Source organism: Somniosus microcephalus, chromosome 2 (assembly GCF_052327205.1).
Source record: "Somniosus microcephalus isolate GS21.2 chromosome 2, FLI_Smic_1.0, whole genome shotgun sequence".
Lineage (NCBI taxonomy): Eukaryota > Metazoa > Chordata > Chondrichthyes > Squaliformes > Somniosidae > Somniosus > Somniosus microcephalus.
The window spans coordinates 320,489,052-320,501,626 of record NC_140988.1 but is presented as its reverse complement, the minus strand read 5'-3'; the positions used below and the strand labels follow the sequence as shown (position 1 = coordinate 320,501,626).

The 12,575-nt window shown below is 46.4% G+C and overlaps 1 protein-coding gene across 2 annotated transcripts in view; it reads left to right on the top strand.

Moving 5' to 3' along the window:
* The window catches only part of malt1 (MALT paracaspase 1), a 139,458-nt gene that overhangs the window by 102,407 nt on the left and 24,476 nt on the right, over window positions 1-12,575 (top strand). For both annotated transcript variants that reach the window (XM_085974308.1, XM_085974313.1), the window contains exons 14-15: window positions 4,409-4,558; window positions 9,417-9,574. In XM_085974308.1, coding sequence (XP_085830434.1) covers window positions 4,409-4,558; window positions 9,417-9,574 — 308 coding nt within the window. The remainder of the gene's footprint in view (window positions 1-4,408; window positions 4,559-9,416; window positions 9,575-12,575) is intronic.

Here is a 12,575-nt window from a genome sequence, read left to right as displayed (position 1 = left end):
CTATACTCATTGGAGTTTAGAAGAATGAGAGGAGATCTTATTGAAACACATAAGATTCTGAAGGGGTTGGACAGGGTAGATGCTGAGAGGATGATTTCCCTCGTGGGGGAATCTAGAACGAGGGGGCATAGTCTCAGAATAAGGGCTCGCCCATTTAAGACAGAGATGAGGAGGAATTTCTTCTGAGGGTTGTGAATCTTTGGAAAGCTGAGTCATTGACTATATTCAAGGCTGAGATTGACAGATTTTTGAGCAACGGGAGTGAAGGGTTATGGGGAACAGGCAGGAAAGTGGCGTTGAGGCCAAAATCAGATCAGCCATGATCTCATCAAATGGCGGAGCAGGCTTGAGGGGCCGAATGACCTGCTCCTACTCCTATTTCTTATGTACCCACCACTGTTGTTAAACTGACTGGCTTGTAGTTACTAGGATTGCCCTTGCGCCCTTCCTTGAACAATGGTGTCACATTTGCCACTTTCCAATCCTCAAGCACCTCCCCGTATCTAGGGAAGATTGGAAAATTGTGGCAAGCCCTTCCGCTATCTCCTCCCCCAATTCCTTAGCAATCTAGGATGCAAGCCATCTGGACCAGGCAACTTATCCACTCTAAGCATACCCAGCCTTTCTAGTGCATCCTGTCTATCAATTTTCACCCCTTCCATTGCTTCTACCTTTTCCTCTGCTACCGATATTTTGTCAGCATCTACCTCCTTAGTAAACACTGATACAAAGTACTCATTGAGTATTCTAGCCTTGCCCTGCGCCTCTAAGCATATAATGCCTTCTTTGTCGTTAATAGGCTTCACCCCGCCTCTTACTACCCACTTACTGTTTACAAGCCAGTAGAAGATTTTTGGGTTCCCTTTTATGCTAACTGCAATTCTACTCTCATATTCTCTTTTTGCCAATCTTATTTTCATTTTCACATCCCCTCTCAACTTATTGTATTTGGTCTGGTTCTCCCTTGAAGAATTCACCTGACATGCATCATACACCCTCGTTTTTTTGTTTCATCATCTTCTCTATCTCCCTCGTCATCCCTTACCCTTCCTTCTTGTTGGAATGTACCTAGCCTGTACTTGGAATATCTCCTCCTTAAAGATCACCCATTGTTCCATTACAGTTTTTCCTGTCAGTCTTTGGTTCCATTTTACCCTGGCTAGATCCTTTTGCATCCCATTGAAGTCGGCCCTATTCCAGTTTAGAAGTTCCACTCTAGATTGTTCCTTGCTCCTCTCCATTGCTAATCTAAATCTTATGATACGATGATCACTCTTACGCAAGTGTTCTCCCATAGACACTTGGTCGACCTGGTCCGCCTCCTTCCTAGTTAGGCCAAGAACATATTGGTCAAGGAAATTCTCCTGAACACATTTCAGAAATTCCTCCCCCTCCTTTCCCTTTACCCTAGCATTATCCCAATCGGTATTTGGGTAATTAAAGTCCCCCAATATCACCACTCTATAGCTCTTGCATATCTCTGCGATTTCCCTGCAGATTTGCTCCTCTACCTCCCTCTTACTATTTGGAGGCCTATAGAATACCCCTAATAGCGTGATCATACCCTTTTTGCTCCTCAACTCTAACCAAATGGATTCTGCCCTTGTCCCCTCAAGAACATCCTCCCTTTCCAACACTAATCAATGTCTTCCTTAATCAGCGCTGCCACCCATCTCCCTTTATTCCTTCCCTATCTTTTCTGAACACTTTGTACCCTTGAATATTAAGTGCCCAGTCCACACCGTTTTTAAGCCATGTTTCCATTATTGCCACAACATCATATTGCCACATGGCTAATTATGCTTGTAGCTCACCAGCCTTATTCACCACACTTTGTGTGTTTATGTACATGCATTCTAAACCCATTTTTGAATTTTTCGTAGTCTTTCTTAGTCTGCTCATATCTAATGTGGTACAATTCTGCCTCTAGTACTACTTTCTTCTCTAGCTCTATCCAACACACTCACTCTTTTATGCACCTTAACCCTCTTTTCTACCTCTATGCTGGTGCCCAACCCCCTGCCAAGCTAGTTTAAAACCTCCCCAACAGCACTAGCAAACCTCCCTGTGAGAATATTGGTCCCGGCTCTGTGGAGGTGTAACTCATGCCCAGTACTCAAATAATGAGAGCCATGCTTCCACTAGGAACATCATCGCGCTGACAATCTGGCTACTGAAGCAACGGTTCCGCTGCCTTGACTGCTTGGGAGGAGCCCTCCAGTACTTGCAGAGCGGGTGTCCCATTTCGTGGTGGTCTGCTGCATGCTTCACAACTTGAGGGCGCAGCCCTTGCCACGAGGGATAGTGGGACCGCCTCAGGAGGAGGAGGAGGGAGAGAAGGAGGAGATGTAAGAGGAAGGGAGGAGGCAGGCAGCCAATTCCCCTTCCGGACGGGCTGTCCATGAACGCTGCATCAGACTCAGATTCCAGTGAATGAAACCCCAGATCTCCATTGCTCGCCACTTCCCCATCATACCATCCCTCTGTCACGGAACATCACAGCGTCCTCCTGCACACAAAGCTGAAATGAGGGACACCACAAAGGATTCCAAACAAATAAATAAATTTATCAAAAATCAGTTTACACATACAATATGAACTAATCACCCTTGTGCAATCCTTTAGTGCCTGTCATTCGTGTTCCTTTTCCTGATCATCTGCTCCTGTGAAGTGCTCCCCCAGTAGCTGCAGCAGGCTGGTGGAAGGCTGCTGAGTTTCCATGGGGAGACTTCAGATGGCCTTGACAGGGCAACATCGAGCAGCTCTGCTCCTAGAAGGCCCGTTTGTAGACTGCACCACCTCGGCATGGGCAACAGCAGTCTGGGCTGGCTGGATAAGGGCTATGGCGGAGTGGCAGTGGTGGGAACAGGAATGCTGTTGTGCTGAGAGGACAGCAGGATCCTGCTCCACTGACCCACTGCCAGCCCTAGCAATCTGTTGGAGCACAGATTGCTGGCCTGCTATAACATCCTGCAAGCCTCGGTCGACCATGGTAAACCCAGCCACAATAGCAGCAATCTGAGCTTGGGTGGCATCACACTGAGACTGCATGAGAGTAGTCTGTGCTTCCGCCGCAGCACTGAGCACTTTCCCAGGAACGTGGATTGGGGCAGAGGTGGATATGGAGGGTTGGGTGGAAGTCCTGCCTCGAAGAGTAGAATTTCCCCACCCCAGATCTCGGTGGCTACTGTAAGTGAGTGAGGAAGTTGTGATTAGATGACACCAAGTTTAGATTGTAGGAGAGAGGGAAGACATTCAACTACAACAACAACAGCTTGTATTTATATAGCACCTTTAACATAGTAAAACGTCACAAGGCACTTCACAGGAGTGTTATAAAACAAAATTTGACACTGAGCCACATAAGGCAGATGACCAGGTTTTTAGGAGCTTTTTAAAGGAGGAAAGAGAGGTAGAGCGGCGGAGAGGTTTAGGGAGGGAATTCTAGAGCTTGGGGCCTAGGCAGCTGAAGGCATGACCACCAAAGGTGGAGTGATTAAAATCAGGGATGCTGAAGAGGCCAGAATTAGAGGAGCGCAGATATCGCCAGGGCGGGGGGGGAATGGTTTGTGGGGCTGGAGGGACAGAGCTAGGGAGGGGCGAGGCCATGGAGGGATTTGAAAACAAGGATGAGAATTTTGAATCGAGGCATTGCTTAACCAGGAGCCAATGTAGGTCAGCGAGCTCAGGGGCGATGGGTGAATGGGACTTGGTGCGAGTTAGGACACGGGCAGCCGAGTTTTGGATGACCTCAAGTTTACATAGGGTGGAATGTGGGAGGCCAGCCAGGAGTGCGTTGGAATAGTCAAGTCTACAGGTAACAAAGGCATGGATGAGGGTTTCCGCAGCGGGTGAGCTGAGGCAGGGGCGGAGACACGCGATGAGGTGGAAATAGGTGGTCTTTGTTATGGCGCGGATATGTGGTGGGAAGTTCATTTCAGGGTCAAATATGACCCCAAGTTCCACTATTATGCGGTCCTGGCAAAGGAGTTACATTTTGCGATGGTGTGACGTGTCTTCATTTCAGCAGAGTGAGGCTGAAATAAATAGAGAAAACTTATTGGACTTGAAGCTTCAGCTGGTAGCGTTTAAAATACCGACCCTATTTTAAAATGACAGTAGCAACAGCTTCCTAAAGGTGATGAAACAAACAGGACCTTTCGAAAAATAATAGGTTTAAAACTGTGAAGTGGAGCTTATTTGAAGATTGTTGATTATTTTTTAATTATTAAACTCGCCTACCTCCTTTTTTCTAGTTCAAATGAGAGGTTTCTACCCAAAATGGTAACTTTTATCTTTTTAGATGCTGGCAGGTCTGCTGCTTATTTCCAGCATTTTAAGATTTTATTATAGATTTTTTTTTAGTGTTGGCAGTTTATTTAACGTAACACTGATCTTTTAATTGCAGATATGGGAAAATGCGACCTCACTAAAGGGAAGCAAGCTCTGGAGATTCGCAGCAGCCTGTGTGAGAAGAGAGCCTTGACCGACCCGATCCATTCATCGGGCTGCTCCGCTGAATCTCTGGCACGAAACCTGCAGTGGGCAAAGGCTCACGGTAAAGTATTCCTCCTATCTGGCAGGGGCTCAGGGTAGTTCGGGCTTGGCCTGTGGCCGCTCTAGTTGTTGTCCAGTGATTTCAAGTATGCAATAAACATGGAACCTGAGCCGGTGGAGGAATGCTGACAATCTGCATCAGTGATTGCGGGGGGCAGTGCGGTGGTTTCGATTTCACAAATCAGCTCTCCCAGAGCTTTGTGTGGCAAGAGTGCACGTCAAGTATTCGGGTGCAGGGTGAGCCTCGCATGATTTTCCTCCCATTAATTTTTCTGGATGGAAAATCACGTGAGGCACAACTAACCTTCGCAGCTAAATTCCCAACATGCACTCCTGCCGCACAAATGCTGCACTGCGAATGTTAATTTGTAAAACGTACCCCAAATATCATCAACTAAAGAGCTCGACTGAAGGTGTATGCAGATACAGCTCTGCAGTCGGCTCTTTATTGTTGATTTTTGTAAAAGTCAATTTAATCGATTTTGCCTCTTGTTGATGCAAGAATGGCAGTGCTAAAGCTGGGAATGTTTTCTACTATTGGAGTTGGGGTTAAGATGGATTGTGAAAATGCTTTACATTCCTCCAGCAATGCTTCTCAGTTCGGGGTCGAATTTCATCCGGGCCCGACTTAGCACTGTGGAAGCTGCACTCGGCCACTTGCCTCGCCAGCAGCGGCCCATAGGGAGGTTGGAGCGGACTACTGTGGGTGATGGGGGGGGGGGATAGTCGATCGTGACACATGTGGATTCAGGGGAGCACTCCTGGCCCTTGTGGCTGCACAGGAAAGTTGGTTTTTTAAATAGTTTAAAAAAAAACTTACTTAGGCCTGACGAACGCCTGCGCAGATAGAAAAATGGGCACAATGTGTACCAATTTCTACCCCGCCCTACCCGCAAATCTAGGGAATTGCTAAAGTCACTTGTAGATATATTGCTTAGCTTCCAGATCATGATCACTCTTTCCCCCATTATTCCTTTTGTGAATTTTTTTCTATTTTTCCCTGTATGCACACAAGAGTGGAAGTGTACCAAGAAAAAATGGAAACAATGATATTTTATGTGTCCTAATAAAAGAGTATTGCTAATATTGCTTTGAACGAAGCAACTGTAGAAATTTTAGCTAACATTAATGAGCTAAAAGTTGATAATACTGCTGGACCCAATTCCATTTTACACGGGGTGTTAAAGGAAATGTATGTGAGCTGCTGGCTCATATATTTAATAGCTGATTAAGTTCTGGATTGATTTCTGTAGACTGGAGGATGGCTTATGTTGTCTCATTATTCAATAAGAGTCAGAAATCAGATCCTCATATTTATAGGCCTGTGAGTTTGTTGCTGGTTAGAGGAACGCTGTTGGAAAGTATTATATGAGCTATGATTTATGATCACTTCTTCTTAGGCAGTCCCTTGGGACCGAGGATGACTTGCTTCCACATTAAAAATGAGTTCGCAGGTGACTGATGAGTCCAATGCGGGACCTACAGTCTCTGTCACAGATGGGGCAGACGGTGGTTGAAGGGGTGGGTGGGTGGGGTGCTTGGGTTGATGTGCGCTCCTTGCGCTGCCTGCGCTTGGCTTCCGCTTGCTCCTGGCGAAAAGACTCGAGATGTTCGGCGCCTTCCCGGATGCTTCTCCACCACTTTGTGCGGTCTTGGGCCAGGGACTCCCAAGTGTCGGTGGGGATGTTACACTTTTTCAAGGAGGCTTTGAGGGTGTCCTTGAAGCGTTTCCTCTGCCCACCTGGGGCTCTCTTGCCGTGTCGGAGCACCGAATAGAGCGCTTGTTTTGGGAATCTCGTATCGGGCATGCGGACAGTGTGACCCGTCCATCGGAGCTGATTGAGCGTGGTCAGAGCTTCAATGCTGGGGATGTTGGCCTGAGCGAGAACACTGATGTTGGTGCGCCTATCCTGCCAATGGATTTGCAGGATCTTGCGGATGCAGCATTGGTGGTACCTCTCCAGTGCTTTGAGGTGCCTGCTGTACATGGTCCATGTCTCTGAGGCATACAGCAGGGCAGGTATCACTGCTGCCCTGTAGACCATGAGCTTAGTGCCGGGTTTGAGGTCCTGGTCTTCAAACACACTCTTCCTCAGGTGACCGAAGGCTGCAGGCTGCACTGGCACACTGAAGGTGGTGTTGGACTTTGTCGTCGATGTCTGCCCTTGTTGACAGTAGGCTCCCGAGGTATGGAAAGTGGTCCACGTTGTCCAAGGCCTTGTCGTGGATTTTGATAATCGGGGGGCAGCACTGTGTGGCGGGGGCAGGTTGGTAGAGGACCTTTGTCTTACGGATGTTTAGTGTAAGGCCCATGCTCTCGTATGCTTCGGTGAAGGTGTTTACGATGGTTTGGAGTTCGACCTCCGAGTGAGCGCAGACGCAAGCATCGTCTGCATACTGTAATTCAATGACAGAGGATGGGACGACACTGGATCTGGACTGGAGGCGACGTTCAGTAGTTAATACTTGGACGTTCAGTAGTTATTAAGGATTCCCAGCATGACATTTGTTAATTTTGGTCCCATCTCACTAACCTGATTTGAATTCCGTGTAGAAGTTACTATACTAGAATGGTGGATGAAAATAATTCTGTTGCTGTCGTATACTTCAGATAGCAGATTATTTAGACAAGTGAATGGGCCCATATGCAATAAATGGCATTTAAAGCGGACAAGTTGCAGTGTTATGTACTTGAGGTTAACAAACTCCAGGCATATTTATACCATCCAGCTGTATTCGTTAAGTTAATGGAAAAAGAGGGTAATAGTTAATAGTTTGTTGAAGGTGCACAAGCTGTGTGTGATGGTTGTAGGGAAAGGAAATTGAGTATTGCATTGAGTACAAAGCGAAGAGTACTGTACTTAGACTATATAAGGTTCTTGTATGTTTGTCATTGAAGTGTTGTGTTCAGTTTTGGTCTCTGTGTATATGATGAATAATATTGAGGTTCTGGAGAAGGTTCAGAGGATAACACCTAATCTTTGAGTTGTGAGGACGGGCCCCATGAGAGTGGATTAATTACTTTGGAAAAATGTTGGCTTGGAAGAAATGAGGTTTTAAAATTATGACGAGATTGGATTTGGACTGGTTAGATAGGTCATTAGATGACATTCAGGCTTGGACTGATAAGTGGCAAGTAACATTCGCACCACACAAGTGCCAGGCAATGACTACCTCCAAGAGAGTCTAATCATCACCTCCTGACATTCAATGGCATTACCATTGCCGAATCCCCCACCACCAACATCCTGGGGGGTCACTATTGACCAGAAACTTAACTGGACCAGCCACATAAATACTGCGGCTACAAGAGCTGGGTATTCTGCGGCGAGTGTCTCCTGACTCCCCAAAGCCTTTCCACCATCTACAAGGCACAAGTCAGGAGTGTGATGGAATACTCTCCACTTGCTTGGATGAGTGCAGCTCCAACAACATTCAAGAAGCTCGACACCATCCAAGACATAGCAGCCCGCTTGATTAGCACGCCATCCACCACCACATTCACTCTCGACGTACCGTGGCTGCAGTGTGTACCATCTACAAAATGCACTGCAACAACTTGCCAAGGCTTCTTCGACAGCACCTCCCAAACCTGCGACCTCTACCACCTAGAAGGACAAGGGCAGCAGGTGCATGGAAACTCCAACAGCTCCAAGTTACACACCAACCTGATGTTGCTGGGTCAAAATCCTGGAAGTCCCTCCCTAACAGCACTATGGGAGTACTTTCACCACGTGGACTGCAGAGGTTCAAGAAGGCGGCTCATCACCACCTTTTCAAGGGCAATTAGGGATGGGCATTAAATGCTGGCTTTGCCAGCGTCGCCCACATCCCAGGAACAAATAAAAAAATGTATAGTGTTACTCTGTTGCCTGTATACTAACTCGCACCAAATCCCGTTCATCCATCACCCCTGTGCTTGCTGACCTACATTGGGTCCCAGTCCGGCAATGCCTCAGTTTTAAAATTCTCATCCTGGTTTTTAAATCTCTACATGGCCTCGCCCCTCCCTATCTCTGTAACCGCCTCCAGCCCTACAACCCTCCAAAATCTCGGCGCTCCTCCAATTCTGGCCTCTTGTGCATCCCTGATTTTTATCACTACACTATTGGCGACCATGCCTTCAGCTGCCTTGGCCCAGAGTTCTAGAATTCACTCCCTAAACCTCTCCACCTCTCTATCTCTCTCTCCTCCTTTAAGACGCTCCTTAAAACCTGCGTCTTTGAACAAGCTTTTTTGGTCACCTGTCCTTGGATCTCCTGCGAAGCGCCTTGGGATGTTTTATTACATTAAAAGTGCTATATAAATGCAAGTAGTTGCTGTTGCTGCTGTAGGACTGGAGATCCAGCATATAAATTCCAAAGGGAAATAGTTGGATTAGATTTCTGTTTTGCAAATCGTCATCGCCCTTTGGAACAAACTGCCAAAAACTGCGATGGAAAAGCAGTTGCTGGAACCCTTTTAAAAGGAAACTTGACAAGGGACAAATCATATAATGTTAGTTAGCTGTGATTATGAGGAATATAATGGGCTTTGACAGTGTCCTGGACATTTGTTTGATTGCTTAAGAGTTGGAGAGGAATTTCCCAGAGCTTTTCTTGAATTGCCGTGGCTTTTTTCTTTTTTTTTGTTTCTCCCAGGAGAGAACATGGTTAAGGGTTCGGCTAATGGTGTCCAAGGTAGCACTGCTCTCTGGGTGCGGTGGGTTTCGTGAGCCTGATGGTCCTTCCTCCCCATTTTGTTTTCATATTTTCACATACATTACTTACAATCTCATGTACTTTTGGGATAAGTAAATTGAAAAGCTGATGTGCTGTCTACGAGCCATTAACTGTCATCTGATATTCGTGTGTTTTCAGAGCTACCTGAAAGTATGTGGCTCGAGTTCGATTGTGGTGTCCAAATTCAACTTGGTTTTGCTGCTGAGTTCTCGAATGTCATGATAATTTACACATGGATTGTGAAGAAACCGAAAGAAATTATTATGTGCGAGGCATATGTCACGGATTTCCCACCGGTAAAATTTGTTTTCTTTCTCCTAAGAGTTTATTGTTGTACTTGATAGTTGGCTGCACTGACACAGTTTAAGTGATGATGAATCACAGAATGTTCTGTTCCAAAGGTAGTCAAGACAAATTCTTGATTTCAGTTTATGGAACTGAAGGGAAGTGGACAGGCAACATGTTAATGAGGCCTGGGAGTTAAAATAGCCTGGGCCTGTTTTCTGCGTATTTAAACTCGCACCAAGCCCCGTTCACCCATCACCCCTGTGCTCGCTGGCCTACATTGGCTCCCGGTTAAGCAGCGCCTCGATTTTTAAAATTCTCATCCTTGTTTTCAAATCCCTCCATGGCCCTGCCCCTCCCTATCTCTGGAGCCTCTTCCAGCCGTACAACCCTCAGATATCTGCACTCCTCCAATTCTGGCCTCTTGCACATCCCTGATTTTAATTGCTACACCATTGGCGGCCGTGCCTTCAGCTGTTGAGGCCCTAAGCTCTGGAATTCCCTCCCTAAACCTCTCTGCCTCTCTTTCCTCTTTTAAGATGCTCCTTAAAACCTACCTTTTTGACCAAGCTTTTGGTCATCTGCCTTAATATCCCCTTATGTGGCTCAGTGTCAAATTTTATTTGATAACGTTCCAGTGACGTGCCTTGGGGCATTTTACTACGTTAAAGGCACTATATAAATGCAAGTTGCTCTTGTTGCAGCAGCGGGTGAGTTTCTAACTCGCCTCACCACCCTTCCACCCAGAGTTAAAATCAGGCTCTTCATTTTGTTTTAGAAGGAAATTATTAGGAAAAATAGGATAGCATAGATTAGGTAATAATATGGAAATAGAACAAATGGGAAAAGGGGCATTGTACAAAAGTACCCAAAGGCACAAAAAGTTGTGTAGATGGAAGCAAGAAGTTACAGAGGGACATATACAGAATGAGTGGGCAAAACTGGCAGATGGACTTCAATAAGGGGAAGTGTGAAGTCATTGGGGTAGATTTTGCCGAACCTGTCGGGAAGAAGGCGGGACTTCCCCTTTCGGGTTTTTGACCCGCCTACTTCGACGTTCGGCCAATCCGCACGATTTTCCCTTGAGTGACCTTGTTGAGCCCGCTCAGCAGGCCAATTAAGGGCCACCCAGCAACAGGTGACGTCACAGACTGAAATTTCATCTGTCAAGAGTCCTTGACAGATGAAATATCAGCGTTTGACAGCTGTTTGAAGCTGTGAAACACTGACAGTCTGAGTTCTGACATGAGTCATTCTACACAGACTCAGTTAGAACTCACACCGGCACTCAAAGCTGAAGGCTGTCACTTTTGACAGATTGCAGCCATTCAGCTTTAAGTTCCGGCTGAGTGATGCGCTCCTGACGGCTACAGGAAGAAAGGCTGTTAAGGTAAGTACAGGTAAGTAAAAGTTCTTTATACACTTTAGACACACCAAACACACTTACCTTTGCACTCATGCACCCATCACTCACCTGAGCGCCAACATCGCGACCCCTCCAACTCCTTCAACCCGATGGCCCGCCTGCTCAACCTGGCGTGGTTTGGAGCCGTCGGGAAACCCACACGAAACCCCTCAAAATAGGGATTAGGCTAAAAACTGCTTGTTAACTGGTAGTTAATTGGCACTAATCCCTTCCCGCCTGGTTTCGGCGGGTCCCAGTGCGGGGCGGGTACCCGCCGCCCCTGAAACTTACGTAGGGCGGGGTTTTGGGCGGGATGGTGTTGGGACCCCCAAATTCGGGATTTCTCCCCCCACACGCCTGAAACCCCGCCTGACGGCTCCCCGAAAATCTAGCCCATTAACTTTGGATCTGAGAAAGATAAATTGGAACATTTTCTTAATGGTTAGATAGGAGCAAAAAGATTTAGGTGTCCATGTGCGCACGTCGCTGAAAGCTATTGGACAGGTAGACAAAACAATCACAAAGGCTAATGTAATGTTGGCCTTTATCGCAAGAGGGTTGGAAGTCAAAAGTGAGGAAGTGATGCTTCTCATGGATGCGCTGTCCAATATTTTTCATCCATTAAAATGAATGGCTGGAAAATTGTGAGCTGTGTGCCTGTGATTTCCCAGCATGTCCGGAGGGTGGGTGAGGTTTGATATACCTATCAATTCATTCCATGAAAAGCGACGAGTTAAGATAGTAACTATAGGTTTTTATTGGCTAAATAACAGAGCCCACCCTCGTGGGTGATCGGTTCCAACAAGGAAGAATACTAGCCAAGCGGTCACCTTTATACCTGGGCAAGCAGGCGGAGCCATGGGCGGAGTCAGCTGAGGTATGCCTAGGTATAACAGCGTGCGTGGCAAGAGGTAACCTTGTGTAGTGATAACAACAGTGTAAACAGTGATAACAACAGTGTAACAATAGTGAACGGTAACAGTGGTTTACCACAAGGTTCCCTGCTGATAACCTGGATTCAGAAATTTATCCCTATTGTACATTTTGTTCACGTAGTATTTGTCAGAGCATTCATTAATGCATGGGTCTGGCATGTACTTCAGTAATGCTTTATATCTAGGCTGACACTCCAGGGCAGTACTGAGGGAGTGCTGCACTGTCAGAGGTGCCATCTTTGGGATGAGACATTAAACCAAGACCCCGTCTGCGCTCTCGGGTGGACTTGAAAGATCCCGTGGCACTATTCAAAGAAGAGCAGGGGAGTTATCCCTGATGTTCTGGCCAATATTATTCTTCAATCAGCATCACTAAAAACAGATTATCTGCTCATTATCAAATTGCTGTTTGTGGGAACTTGCTGTGTGCAAATTGGCTGCCGCTTTTCCTACATTACAACAGCGACTACACTTTTATAAGTACTTCATTGGCTGTAAAGCGCTTTGGGACGTCCTGAGGTTGTGAAAAGCGCTATATAAATGCAAATCTTTCTTTTCTTTTTATACTAAAGATCGACTTATTTTGTGGGTAGGGGTACAGCAGGTATAATTGGATGGGGGTATTCAGGGTCCTCGTTACCCAGCCTTGGGCTAAGTGATCTTTCAAAACTA